Raw genomic sequence first — 15,105 nt, 5'->3', positions numbered from 1 at the left:
AGGCACTTGTGTTTTATTTGTGATTAGTGGGAACAGTTAAACTTTGGCTCAGTAAGTTAAGCTGAGAGGTTTGTAAAAGACGACGTGTTAGCTTCTGCGTGTTTGTCTAATGACAGATTTCAGATTCTTATTACTGTTGCTATCCTTTATGTTATTAGAGCTTATTAAATCCTGTAGGCTCAAGTCTTGTCCAATTAGTTAACTAAGAACAATACGTAGCATACCCTCAGCCAGCAACGCATATGGAATTATTTGCAGTTTTTTAGCTTGAAAGAGTCGCTCATTGAAGAACAACTTAGAGAAATGCTGCTGACACATTTATGTTCCACATCTTTCTCCCCACCCCCATCCCTTTAGCTTTTAATGCAGTCTTTGAAATAGTCACCATCTTTCCTTTCTCTCAATCCCAGTGATAAATCTGAAAAAATAATAATTATTTCTATTAACCTCCAGAGTAATTGTATGAGAAGCATGACTTTAAAGGTAATTATTAAGTGTACATGTATATTTAGAATATTTTTTTTCTCTCTGGCCGGCACAGTAAATGCCTTTGACATTACTGAACTTTCTCTAACCTTAGAGATCAGGAATGCTAGAAATATTGGTTAGTGAATGAATATTATTTCCACAAGTGTACATCTTTTTGTTTTTTTCTCTGTACATCACTTTTATATAATTCTACGGACCTTGTGGGTGGCATGAAACTTTTTTGGTTTTAAAAGCTGTCTCTCCTGAAATGCATTAGGGAAAGCGCCCTGACGTGACTTTTGTATTTCAAGCAATTTCAAAAGGCCTCAATTTATGCTGCTCCTAACAATGTAAGAGGTGTATTCTGCCATAAGCTATACGCTTGTGAGTCCTACTGCCGAAGAACTGTATGTGGACAGCATTTGGCCTTACCTCTGAATTGAAATGGGGTATGTCCTTTGCCTGAAACCAGTACTCGCTGTTTGTGTACACTTGTTTCCGTTCCAGTAGATACTCTACAGGACCACTCCATGACAGGGAGATATTCCCCGAAAATAACTCTCATTTTAGACAAACGTTAGCTTGTTTATTATACTAAGAATTAAGTTCCTTCAGCATTTCTGTGGGGGAGAGAGGAGACACATGGATACACTTCGCTTCCCAATGGCATTCTTCCTGCTAACCATTACAGGACTCAGCATTTCAAAGAAAAAATTCAATTCAGACCAAGCTTACTTCCTCCTTGCAGAAGGGTGGGAGAGAGAGATGCCAGAATGGGTGTCAAAAATTTGTGTGCATCTTTTCCAACTGGCTACAGATGAAAAGTCCTCTTGCTTTACCTCCCCCGCACTATCTTAATATAATATACTCCACCTCTGGAGTGCAGTTCTTCTAGGAGGCCAGAACATATGCTCTTAAGTTTGCTGCCAGGGTGAAACAAGACGCTTTATTTCCATATGTTAAAACATACAAGTGGAATAATATGTTGAAAAACTAGGAAGCTGAATTGGCCACAGCACAGTGTTTTCATCTGTGTAACAGCTAATGTTGGGTGATGACATTTTCTGCTCAGTGTGACTCTTGAAGTGTAGCTTGGCCAACTGGGACCCGTGCTGGCCGCAGACTTGTCCCCCTGCAGCTGCTGGTGTGGCAGACGCCGAGTGGCCCCCATTCACGTACTGGTGACTGCTACTGGAGGGTTAGAATACAAAAGTCCATATTTCTGAATAATGCAAATCTTCTATCCTTTTCACGCTAAACCTTTTGTTAACCACAGACATTTTGCCTACAGTGACTGTAGGGACTGTTTTTTCCTCTCTCTTGCTGGTTATGCTGTAATTCCCATTTGTTTCTACCTAGAATTGGAACTTTGCCATGATGGTTTGCATGTCATTTTCATGGGTTTTTGCCTCCAGGTTTTTTAAATACACTATTTTGAAAACATTTGAGTTAAAAGCTGCAGTACAATTTAGTTGTCTTAAGCTTCTGATCTTAATCACTGCGACACATGTAACTAATGATGTTTTGTATTTTCAAGGAGTGCACTAAAAAGGTGATGACATATGAGTTACTGAATAAGGTACTGTGCAACTTGTCTAGTAGAGTTTGTGCAGACCTGGTATAACATAAAAAGTAGTTTTTCCTGTGCCCATATTTGCTTATTTTTATATAAATAAGCATGCTTCCTTCAGACTGGCCCGTCTCCAGCTATGTGGCTGGATTGCATGCTGAGATTTCTGTGGGGGAGAAAAGCAGAGTGCAAAACCTATCTTTTTTTCCTAGACTGGAAAGAGCAGCGTAACTTGATTTTTTTTTTTTTAAGTGATTTATGGCAAATATTGCCATAGTACCACTTTAGAAATGTGAGACACACCGTGTTGAGAGTGTAGTCCCAAAACAAGAGAATTTCAGGTTGAACAGCAGTGTTGGCTTACTGCTTACGTTGGTTATTGTCCAGTAACATCCTGATTTATGCACATTGGAGTCTTTGAACTTCAACTGTCGTGAACAATCTTTAGTCTATCACTTATTTTAGTGCTGGTTGAACTGGGACACTTTTTTTTTCCTTTCTGTGGTGCTCTGGGCAATTTCACTGCCGAGCGCTTCCCTTCCTTTGTTTAACCTATGACCTGTGAAAACAAGAGTTAATCAAAAGTTCTAAGGTAGCTAAGAGGAAGGGGAAGTGTTCGGTTACAAATTAAATATGAGCAAGTCATAAGCCATAAATCCTCCATAGTGCTACCAGTTGTGCTACTTAAGTCGCATGTGGTACAGAGTGTTTTGGTTATAAATTCACCCTCCATGTTCTTAGATTTCTTTTTTAAGAATATGTGGTAAGTAGACTTTCTCCAATGTAAAATGAAAATTTTTATCTTCAAGATACTATCTAAAAGCAGAGGTCACAGCTACTTTTTCTCACTCTTGGTGGATTTAGTTAAATAAGTTAAAACTGAAAGAGTTCTGCCTCTATTGATGAGCGAGTGGTAAACATGTTGCATGGTAAAACTTGAAGCAAAGGGGAGAGGTGAGTCTGAGGCAGCCAGGCACTTTCCATGTGAGAGAGGAGATCTTGAATGGTATCGTGACAAAGGAATGAAGCAAGGGCTGGCGTGAATGTAGAGGGACCTTCCCCGGGACTGAAGAAACTGTAGCTTTGTCGCACCGTAAGCCCTTCACTGTAACACAAAATGATACTCTAAGTGTTAATGATAACTGGATCAGTGGTTTGTACAAAAATAAAAAGACTTGGCTATTTATTGAGAGAAGGCCTGAAATTGCTCTCAATACTTTTGAATTTTCTGTTGTTGTTTATGCCTTGGAAATTTTTGCATCAGTTCCTAAAGGTAAAAAAAGTATGAGAAGGGTGTAGTATACAACTCAAGTTAAACGCACTGTCCTGTCAGCTTTGCTTTGCACTGCTTCTTCTCGGTGGCTGCCAGGAGTGCTTCATGGTAACAGAAGGAGCGCGTGTACATACCTGCACACCATGGAATGAATGATGGCCGCGTGCAAAAATGCTATTCCTGGACTGTCTTGGAGTTCACAAATAGGAATTCAGTGCATTTTGGTGATTTCAAACAAGTGACCTTTTAAATGTCACTCTCATGTTTATACCACTAATTAGTCAAGGCATGGAACATATTTTACAGCGAGAACTTTTTACAAATCTCTGTAGGAAAAAAACCAGGCTTTTTGCATGCATAACTACAGTTGCCAGCCCTGGTCCCAAGCATATATGATCTGAACTGCTCCACCACTTGATCTGCCTCTTTCCACAATAGAGATGTTCCTTGCAGTGCTTTGGAGTTCCACGTGGCCTGTTACGGTGCATTTCGAATATGTTTTAAAAAAGAATTGGAACTATTTTTGTTGCATTTCACTTGTAAAATGACATTCATGTCATCAGCCAACAAATGAGGAGGTAACCCACCCCCCAGCGCCAAGACAACAGTAAAACAGGTCACAAATCCTAAAAATATCAGTGGGCTACTAGGATGCAAGTAATAACTTGTTCCTTACTAAATGTGACCCTACAAGCAAACTTCGTTCGTGAAACCTATTGGAAGGTTGGACATGCACCCCCCCCTGCCACCCCATCTCTGTTATGAGAGAGAGCTCCCATTTGTACTGTTGAAGGGTCGTTAGAATCTGGACTTCTGAATCTGAATCACCAAGGCAGGGGTTTCCTGTCGCATGTCAAAACTCATGCCGTTGCGGGTTTGGGGGTTGATGGCAGAGGTAAAAATTAAATTTAACACTACTGGGGTAGGAAGAAAAATGTTTCTTTTCACATATAGTGTGCATATAGCATATTCATTTCCTTGTTTGTCTTGAATTTCTGACACTTACCTGATTTGCTCATCACAATGTACAAACAATCCATAGCCCATATCCTTAGTCCTTTACTCTTCAAGTACCCAGAATGAAGCTGAGCTATACAGTTTATCCTGAAGGCCTGGAGTTATAGGCAGGGCATAAATAGAGATGTAAAAACTGAAGAATATGTAACAAACTTTGCAGATCTCTAAATAAAACAGCTGAAAGAAATGGAAAGAGGAAGACCGTTTCCTAAACATGCCATTTTGTGAGTGCCTGATCCCAAGCCCCTTGGGTACGTCCAGATGTTCCTTTTCACTCTTTACAGCGAGGCGGTATGGTTCACTGGATCAGGTGTTAATCTGAGACTCCAGAGTCCTGGGCCCAAGTCCATGCTTAGCCACAGACCTCTCGATAACACCACTGCTTTCTGGCTTAGCCGTGCTATTATAAGGATGAACGTTACAATTGTAAGGTACTTTGTTACTATGGTAGGTATGGTCATATAAAGTCCTGAGATGCTGTGTTGTGCTGTTGTTCAAATGGTTAAGCACAAAAGACCGGCAGATATGTTGATTTAAATAAAAATTAAGCAGCATGAACATGCATTGCACTGGACTGCAGTGGTTTTTAAATATGGACTCAAACTTTATGAATGGAAAAGAGCACTCAGTTCTGTAAAATTTGCTTTATAGGCAGCGTTTGGTAAATTGCTGAAAGATAAGGTCAGGGGTTGCACGGAAAATGCTGGAGAGTTGCACTACATTTTCTGCGGAGGTGTCATTACACTTAAAGGCATTGCTACCAGCAAATACATTCCGAAGTGATAACAAAAAAGGGGGTCAGTCCTTTCCAAGCAAATAGTTAGCCTCAATTGCAGGAATAATTTGAGAAAGAGAGGCCTAGTTTTCTCTCTGTCACAATAATTAAACATGTATTGAGGAAAAAAATGCCCTTCTTTCCAGAGCAGAGGATCTGGGAACGTGAGGGCTTTTTGTTTTAGTGGGAGGCTGTCAGGAAGTTAACCGAATGCAGAGACTGAATTGTGTAACGACTTTTATCACATTCAGTATTTGAGCTTGTGGATGTCTGCATGTCAGAGAAGTGTGCCCCTTCTGTGTGCCTTCTCTCCCTGCCGAGCCATGTGTCGTTGCGTCTCCATGCTTTGCTGGAGGAAGGTCCTCTTGTTTTTTGTGTGTGTCCGTTGTAGGCCGTTGCTCTTATTCGTGTTGATACTGTTTCAGGAAAGGTATGTCACCACTTCCAACTCTAATTCTAAGCCTTTAAAATGAACAGGCCACCCTCCCAGCCTGGTTATCTGAACTTGAATCAAGCATCTTTTCTCATTTCTAAAAGCAAAATAAGGGAAATAGAAGCCTGTAGAAATTACAGCTGCTTCCCCGTAGCTCCAAGAGGCACAAATAAGCAGGACTGTCTCAGGATAACTGCTGTAGACAGGAAGCCTTCTGCATTTAGACCCAGAACAGAGGGGCAATGCAGGGCTCCTGGGATTCTCCAGGGGTTACGTAAAGCTTGGATAGAGGGTCCGGAGTCCATTTGTGACAGCTTAGCAAACTGAGCACAGGGCCTTGCTTTGTGGGGTTGATAGGAAACCTTCTAGAAAACCATATGTTAAACATCTAGGCCAGTGATTCTCAACCAGGGCATCGTGAGGTCCTCTCAAAGTCGCTGTGAGGTGCTACATAAAATTGGTACCGGTAGATGTGTTAACACCTCCATATATGATTCCCAAGATAAGCCCGGAGATTATGAATAGGAATCCATAATGTCAGAAGCATTCTGACCTGTTCTGGTTTTCCTGAGTTCTTTGCCGCAGAAGAATTGCTCTATTATTTTCCAGTTATCAAAAAATTAGTAAAGGCCTTATAAGAGCTGGGATTTTTTTAAAGGGGTCTTGAGTCTAGCATGGTTGAGAGCCACGGACAAATGGCAGCTGTCCTGATTTCGGGATAACTTGTGCTGTGTCCTTTTCCCAAGAAGAACATGTGCCACCCCTGCCTTCCTAGGTCTCCCAAACTACAGATCCTGATCTTTCAAACTGGAACAACCTTGTTCAAAACCCTAAGATGAGCAAGGAGTTAATGTGGGGCTGTGAATTTTGTGGGGAAGACAGGTTAAAAAAGGGGGAGAAATGATAGGCTGGGACCGTAGCCACTTCCATCCTGAGAGGAGAGGGAGCAGGAGAGCAGACAGGGAGCGAGCAAGTGCGGTAGGACCGGCTGCATGCCTTCCCCCTCCACGAGCCGTATGCTGAGCGACCGCTAGTTCAGGCGTTTTAGAAATGTGTAAATATAAATATTTATCTGCACTTTTTGTATACAGAAAAACTATTTACTAGCAGCTGAGTGACAGAGTTGAACTGGAATTTGGATCCAATGTCCTTGCAGGCAACTGAATAAAACCTATAGAGTTGGCATGCTTGGCCTAATGAAGCAATACAGGAAACTCTGTTGGCTCTGTAGCAAGATAAAGTTCAGCTGTGAACCCTGGCCTCCCAACAAGGGAAAACAGTGGCTCTTTGAAGAGGGATACAACCCGACTTTGGTTTCAAAGCCTCAACACTGCCATCATTAGATACGCATCAGTCAGTGCAAAAAGGTGCCGGGAAACTGTTCTGTCACAGCCGGCCGAACTCTGGAGCAAAGTGACTTAGACGAGAATATCGGCTGATTTCTAAAGGCCTTTCTCATTGCAGATGGTAATTAAACCATGAAATAGCTTATTCTGAAAAGTGATGTTTGGGCACATCCTATATACAGATCTTTGCATGAAGGTGCAGTGCAGCCGCACTAGACATTCAAATGTCTTGTGCTGTTGTATATTTTTAAAAGTTTTTAAAACGGAAGAGTAAAATTCTTAATGCGCTGGATGTCTCATTCTGATTTAAAAAAAAAAAAAAAAATTAAATGGCATTTTCAGCTCAGGATGCTCGCCTGCTTAAGTCTAATTCAGTAAGTTCTCCCTGAAATCGGCCCTCTTTCAGATTGTTCGCTTGTTTTACTCGGCCTTTCTTTTGATGAATGCCTTGCAATACTTGTGTGGGTTTGTTTACCAAATTGTTAATCTCTGTGCAGGAATCTTGCTCCGAGAGGATTTTCTTGTTACTATTATAATGGCTTTTAACTCTACTGAGGTTTATTTAACTAAACGGGAAGAGAGAAACTTATCATCTGTCTAATCCCTCTTGAATGTTTACATTATGATGCCAAGCCAAGCGCTGTTTAAAGTGGTAATTGTCTTTCTCTTTGCTGTACTCAATATGCGGTTCCTAAAGTTGCTTGAAACATATTAACATAAGTGATAATACTGTCATATAAAGTGAAAAGTTAAGTTGCTTATCAGTATATTTTGATAAGCTACTTAAATTTTACAGTAGCATTTGCAGGCTTCAAACACATGTTAGTGGTGGAATGCTGTTCACTTTATCTGTCACGTATGTTGCCTCGCACTTCATTTATTACTACAAGCTGTACAGTTAGTAATCATGGGGGCACGGATTTCTTTATGGTTGGGAGGGTGTAGTCGTATTGTGTAAAAGCTTTTACATCTTGTCCAGCTGTACCAAAAAATATACTCTATTTGCTTCACAAGGCCTCTGATTTAAAAGAGTAATCACTGTATGCTTCATACTCTTAGCTTGCCTTTTCACTATAGCTTAGGAGAAACTCCTTGCAGTAATTTAAAAATACGAATCAAGACAAAAACCGTGCAATAGAAGCATGGTACAAAATCCCAGCCAAGCATCTTACAGCACAGACTAGTGCCTTAGCTGTCCGTCTTTGTTTGCATGCTGTGGAAAGTCCCTTAGAAAGCATGGCACTATTAGATAGACATGTTGAGTGAAAAAGCTGCATAATTTTCAGCATGTTCATGTCTTTCAAAGTCGATGCTTTGTTACCAGTTATGTTATAAATTAAGTGCATTTGCATTCTAAGTAAGAAATGCTGCTTGGTCTAAATAGAGCTTGCATAAATGGAGTGATACAGGATGCTGGAGAAGATATCACGGCCATAGGTCTGTCCATTCATTTTTAAAATGTTTTTTTTTAAATATGCAGATCTTATTGCTAACTTTAAAAAAGCTGAAGGCAGGATTCGGTAATAGAGCAACCTCCCTATTTTAAGGCCCCATCAGCTAAATTGAAAGCCAGTAATGAAGCATGGTCTACAGAGAATAAGATTGACTAAAATCTCCAACGTGAATATCTGTCCGATATGAATTCATAAGCAATTTCAGAGTATTGTAACCTATTATATAGACAGTGACATCTTCCACAGGGATCACTGGTTGGTAGTCTTTGCAGTGAGGATGACTTCCTGTGATCTTCCAGCAGGGATCTGTCTGATTAGACCTGCTTTTACCCAGTGCCACATGGTTAGCTGGTGGTGGGCGTGGGTGTTGGGAGCTCTGCTCTGTAAGGAGCCCTGAGGCAAGTTGGCTAAGCCATGCTGCAGTGCCACGCTGGTGAGAGGGAGAGCCAGGAGGGTGGTTCATCCTCCCAGACACACCTGCCTGCCTACACAACAAAACCTGCCAGTCTATGATTATATTTATTTTCAAGTATCTTCAAGTGGTTCCTTTCCGTTTTTGTGTTTTAGTTATCTCCCATGGTTTGAAGTCTTCTATAAGCTGCTCAACGTCTTGGCAGATTATACAACAAAAGGACAGGTACTATTCTAAACGCTTTCATTTTCCAAAGATCAAATATACTAGAGGGTAAAAACTATCTACGTGGGAATTACTGTCATCAGAGAATGCCCAGAGGCTAAGTATTATGCAGCACTATAGAGTGAATGTGTGTGCCGTTTGGGTACTTTAATGCAAAAGAGCTTTGAGAAGAAAATCTAATTGTGCTTCTATGAACATATATAGACTTCAGTGAGTATAGGACAGATCTCTTCCCTAAACTTTTTTGTTGTAGCCTGAATACCAGTTTAAAACCAAGTCTGAGGCAGAAGACTTTTCTGTGTCACTCATTCTTTTCCCCTTAAGCTTTTAGGATTCATTCTGGTGCTTCTGAATTTAAAGCAAGTGAAATGAAAGTCAAGTTCCCTCACTGATATCATGTTAAAAATGTGAGCCGAGATGTTAAGGCTCAGCTCTAGGACTGAAGCTGGAACTTAATGGTCCATAGGTTGATTGCAGCACCTACCCTAAAGCATATTTCAGGTATTTAAAATAGAGCCGGTGTAACCGTAATAAGTCTAGTTATGGTACTGCTCTGACTTTTATTACATTTTTCTCAGTCATGGTTATATCTTACGTTTATCAAACTTTTACAAATTTGAAGAGAGGGAACACTTGCTTTCTTATAATGATGTCTCCAGCTCAAGGCAAGTAATTACTGTTATGCAGCAGTTGCTATGGAAGCTAGCCCTCCCTGGTTTCGGAGCATATGTAATACATTGGATGGTGCCCCAATAGGTTTCTTGGAACATAGGCAAATGTAGAAACCTACATGTGGGAAGATGTATTTTGTTCTAAAAAACATTTTCTATCACAAGGATATTTGCATAGAGAAAGGTATCGTTTCTTCAGTCTGAAATGTAAATCATTTTTGGCAACTGTTCCTTATATCTGCAAGTGCTGTAGCCCCAAAGCACTTGCAAACTCTGAACTTTCTATCTTACAGCCTGGACTGCAGGGTCGCTTTATTGCTCGATTTTCCTTTGTTAAGCTGGTCTTTCTTGTTTCAGGACTGCCAAAGGAATGAGCTCCTAGAAGTGCTTCATAAACTTCCCATCCCTGATCCAGGAGCACCTGTTCATCTCGGCGTGGTAAGTGAAGTAGAGCAGTAACAAATTAGGGAGGCACATTTTCATTTTATACAGTAGTAAGTGAAAAATGTCAAAACAGGTCTGTTGCCTTTTTGCAGTTTACAGCCTGTTGGGTCCTTGGGGCCGGGAGCTGTGGATTTCCCTTTCCCTTTAGGACTCCAAAGGACGTCTCTCATCAGTGCAGCTCTGAATCGGCTCCGAGGGTCCACTCAGCGGCATGATGTTTCCGTGTGGGGGGTTCATGGTTGTGCCTCTAGCTATTCAGTCCCTGCTGGCACACACTAGGAACAAGACTGGAAAGCTCAGGCTCTTGCCTGGAAGAGCAACACTTTGAGCATGAACCATTTGGTTAACACATGATTTCTGATTCCATCATCCCCACTCCAACCTCAGCTCAATAGTTATTTCTCCTCACAAATAACATTGCATTGAAGCTTTTCTTTTTTGTCACAATCTTTAATGAGACTATCCTGGAAGAACTCATGATTTTGGTTGGTGCTTAGTGGGCCTTTTAACGCTAAAGTTTTTTTTGTTTTTTAGTCGGTCTCTTGCGGAATAGCCTCATCTTCTGGGAAGTGTTTGCTAAATCAGAAAGCTCCAGTGAAAAATGCAGAGAACACCTTTCCTTGTGTGCTGTTTAGTCTTTCAGGATTTGCATTAGAGCTGCTGATGCCCAGCTGTAGCTCCATTTGTCTGTCTCTTCCCTCCCTTTCTGTTCCCTCCCTTTTACCCCCTTGTTTTCAAACCAACTGCTGGCTATGACCAGCTTACTCTCATCACTTCACCCTGTAATGTCAGTCGACAGGTAGCAGTTGTTTGGCCTTGCTAGGTCACCAGCTGGCCGTAGAGCTGTCCCAGTCTTATTGAGGCTCGCTGTTGTAGGAACACCACGTCTGTCTGACCCAGGCGACAGGCTGTCCCAGAAGCAGATGATCCATTGGGATGTTTCAGTTGTTTCTTACCAGTGGTTTCAAGGAATGCTGTTGGGCTCTCCTTTTCTCAAACATTTCATGGGCAGCGGAGCATGAAAGGATATTAAAGGACAGTTTAGGGGACAGTCTAGGGACCACTTTTGTTTTGGGCTTCTTAAGCATTTTAGTTTAGCCATTGACCAGCCAAGAAATCTGCAGGAGCTTAGCCTGCAGACTGCATGCTAAGCACTTCCCTTCATATTCCATTCCCTCTCCTATTTTTGTGTTCTTTCCAAAATGCGGAGGTAGTAGGATGCTAAAGTTTGCATTATGCTGGTTGTAGCGGTTTCAATTCCTATGTGCTCCAGGCCATACATTATTCATGAGGCGTGGAAATGTCTAATATTGTTATACACCATAAAGCTTTGACTTGTGAAAATGCAAGAAGTGTAACATCCTAGGAATACTACAACCCAAAAGAAAAGAATTGGCTTTATAATAAATCATTTAACTTAGACTGAATCATTAATTATGACATTATAAAGATGTATAATTATTATAAAGTTCTAATTATAACATTAATGTAATAGCATTTAAAATTAATATGAATTTATACACACACATACCAAGTCTCTTTTCCTAATCCTAAAAACAAGAATAATAAAAATGGTCTTGCTCTATCAAAGTGACTAATAAAATAGTTTTCTGGACTAAAAAGCAGTAAAACTTACCATTAAACAATGTGAAAAGGAGTGAAGCATCATGGAATTGGAAAACCTAGATGGCCATTGGTAAAATGATATCCAGATATAACATAAAAACTTGACAATTTTATACAAGTTATCCAGTTAAGGATGGATATGGTTGTTTGAATGATTTAACAGGCTGAAGGTTTTTTCTCTCTTCTTTTTAAATGACCATAAAAACATAAAGGCAGGTCCCTTGTTTTGGCACTAGAAGGAAGTTAAGAGGAAAAAATATAGTTTTCATCCTGCAGAGACATGTGCATGTGCTGAACTTTGTGCATGATAAGAAGTCCTGTTGGAATTAAGACACACGTCTTTGCAGTGCCGGGCACTAAACATTAATGTAGATTACCTCTGATACTGATAGCACTGGCTTTGCATCTGGTAGTTGAAACCTCCATTATCATGTGCATTAGTTGCTCCAGATTTATTAGCATTGTGCAGAAACATAACCATGGCTGTAAAAAGTGATAGGAATCCTATCAATAGGATTGGTGACAGTTTGGAAAGTCACCAAGAAGGAAACCTTCCTATAACCAAGCCAGTGTAGCGGAGAAATTAAACAAAAACAAAACAAAGCCCTCCCCTCCCCCCAAACCTCCCTCCCCAGAGGTGGTGTGGTGTCCTAACAACTACATATGATTTGCACATATTTGAAAATGCTAATCCTATGAAACATAGGCAAGATCAGAGTCCCAACAGAAGCGACACAACTCTGCTTAATGAAAGGACACCAAGAAAATAATTATTTATTGGGTCATCTTAAATTTGGAAACTGTGCATGGCTTCTGTGGTCAAGTGACACATCTTTCAGCATGCGGCAACAACTGCAACCAGTGAATTGTCTACGCTCTCCTCATTTCCCTCATTCCTTTACTACCCATTACATTTTCTGGGCTGGTTCCACATATAGTAGCTAATAGTGAATGCATTTTTAGTTGTCATCATCTGCCAAGCCTAATGGAGCTATTAATTGTACCTGAAAAAGGATTCATTCCATTTTGTTTCTTTTTGCTGCATAATCATTTGATCATTGAGGTTTTTTTAAATGTCCACGTTCTGCAGTTAAGTAAAACTGTTACTTTATCACATTATAGTCTGTACAAGCAGTAACGATTCATTATAACTTATGTCTTTGATAGTCAGGTGTTTTCTGCATTGTAGGTCTGTCTGTTTGAGAGAGGTCATTAAGCACGTGATGGGATTTTTGCACTTCAGCTCACTGTTTGCTGCTGGGTCTGATTTTTGTTACAACCAGAGGATGATAAATACCTGCTCATCCTATATATCTTAACTATGTGGTTTTGAAATAATTGCCTCTGCTATTAATAATTCTAGCCATTTCATGCCTGCAATTTGTCTGTCTGGTGTGGTGTGTTGTAGCATTATGAGGGGATACTTGGCAAGCTGGAGCATTTTTGGTGTATATTTTGCCCCTCCCCTCCCCATTTGATTCTCCCAAACCGTGGGGTCTTGGGCACATGTGCATTGTGCAGGAACTCAAACTGTTCAGTGTTCTGTCAGCACTTGAGTGCAAGCAGTAGTAAGGAGAAAGAGTAGTTAATGAAACGTATCTTTGGATTAGGAGAAAACAGTATGAGTAACATTGCCCAATTGACTTCATAATATCCTGGTATGCACTTGTCCAGAGGAAGGCTCATTTACTGTACCAGGTGCTACAACTGCTTAGCTTTATGCATCCTCTTGCAGCCATTTAGAACACGGTTAGCGGACCATTGGAGAACATGATCGTTTATAGTAGGAGAAATGTTAAGGAGACCAAGAGCAGCCGTTATTATTGTGTCAGGGCTCTTTGAAAGTTTTTGCGTGGTTAAGGAGGGCAACAATGAGTGTTCCTTGGTTCAAGACACAAGATAAGTAGTAAGTCATTGTCAGTCTACGGAAGTATAAATCCTTTGTAGATGCATCTCAATAATCTCAATTTCCCCATTCCTCTATAAACTGAACCATACTAATACTCTACAGTGTTAGTCCAAAAAGGCCTTGACTGTTGCTGTATATCCCGTACTCAGTCATGGATCTTGCAGTGGGCTGAGGAAGCATGGTCTGAATTATAGAAGGCTTTGGAGTTTTTCTGGCTTGTCATAAATAGTGTGAGGCTGTGAGTCAATACCTTTGAAGGGTAAGAATAACATAACATTTATCCTTTTAGCTACATTTGATATTTGTCTCAACATTTTGTAGTTCTTTTGTGACAGAGAAGCAGCCAACATTTGAAATCAATGACCAAAAAACCCAACTTACTGGTAGTTGAGAGCAAATGTTGTATCATTTTCTTTAGCAGGGCTTTGTTTAATGGTTTACAGCTATGCCTAAACACATTACTGATTCCAAACAATACGTTTATATTGCTTTGAACTGTGCCAAGTAACCAATTGTTGCTTTTCTTTTCCAGCACTCTTACTTTACTGTGCCTGACATCAGAGAACTTCCTAGCATACCTGAAAATGTGAGTAGCATAGATATCTATGTACTTTAGAGCTGGTTTTCCTTTTGCTTTCTACAGCAGCAACATTGCAATTCCTTTATTTTCTAAAAACATTAAGTATTATTGTGCTAAGGTGTGTTAAAGGATGCCTGCTACTTAACTGCTTTCTGTAGGATTAACCAGTGACACAGTAAATTAGCTTTTCCCATAGTCACTGTAAATTAACCCCATAAACCCATTTCAAGTATTCTCTCTTGAGTAGGCAATTTACAGTGTTAGATGATCAGATTAAAATGCCTGTTTAATTAAGGCCAAGTATCAAGTGAATGGGAAGTTGTGACAGAATGATGGTCTCTTGATAGAACTGCCAAGTCAAGACATTTATTTTCAAAGATGTAGCTGTTAATCAATAGCTTTTCATTCAGTTTCTATTTAGGTCAAAAATAAGGACATTTAAACAAAAAATAACTTAGCAAGAAAATTACTTATTCTGGGATAGCTTAGTGACCCTTTTTAGTTTTACCATTGTTAAGCAAACTTGGTACAGGCTGCAGCATGGTTTAGATGTGTCAGCAAGTGAGAGACATCAGTAAAGGTAAAAGCAGGTGTTGGCAAATGAAGTGGATCATCTGTGGCAGGACATGTCCCACCATAGCTGATTCACATTATTGGGCAAAACACATGTCCCCCATTGTCACACATTGGGCAGAGTCCTGGTGCAGGACAATGGGTAACGTGTTCCCCCTTGCTCGGGGTTTCCCTGTGTCCCTCGCTGGTTCATGCCTCCTTGCTTGGGCCCAGGCCAACTTATTCCTTGCATGGAGGCACAGGTTGGTGTGGATTCCTTCACGGGACAGCATGGGACACGTGGGATTCCTGGTGCCCCATGCCTTCATGCTAGGACTTCTGCCAGGTCC

General features: G+C 40.6%; 1 protein-coding gene across 1 annotated transcript in view; it reads left to right on the top strand.

The window, feature by feature from the left end:
* The window catches only part of DENND1A (DENN domain containing 1A), a 274,774-nt gene that overhangs the window by 111,353 nt on the left and 148,316 nt on the right, over positions 1-15,105 (top strand). Inside the window, 3 exon segments of the mRNA XM_025194283.1 lie at positions 8,904-8,973; positions 10,002-10,082; positions 14,156-14,209. Of these exon segments, the coding sequence (XP_025050068.1) occupies positions 8,904-8,973; positions 10,002-10,082; positions 14,156-14,209 (205 nt within the window).

Source organism: Alligator sinensis, unplaced genomic scaffold, assembly GCF_000455745.1.
Source record: "Alligator sinensis unplaced genomic scaffold, ASM45574v1 scaffold611_2, whole genome shotgun sequence".
Taxonomy (NCBI): domain Eukaryota; kingdom Metazoa; phylum Chordata; order Crocodylia; family Alligatoridae; genus Alligator; species Alligator sinensis.
Note: the sequence above shows the minus strand (reverse complement) of the source record. Positions and strands in the feature narration are given on the sequence as shown.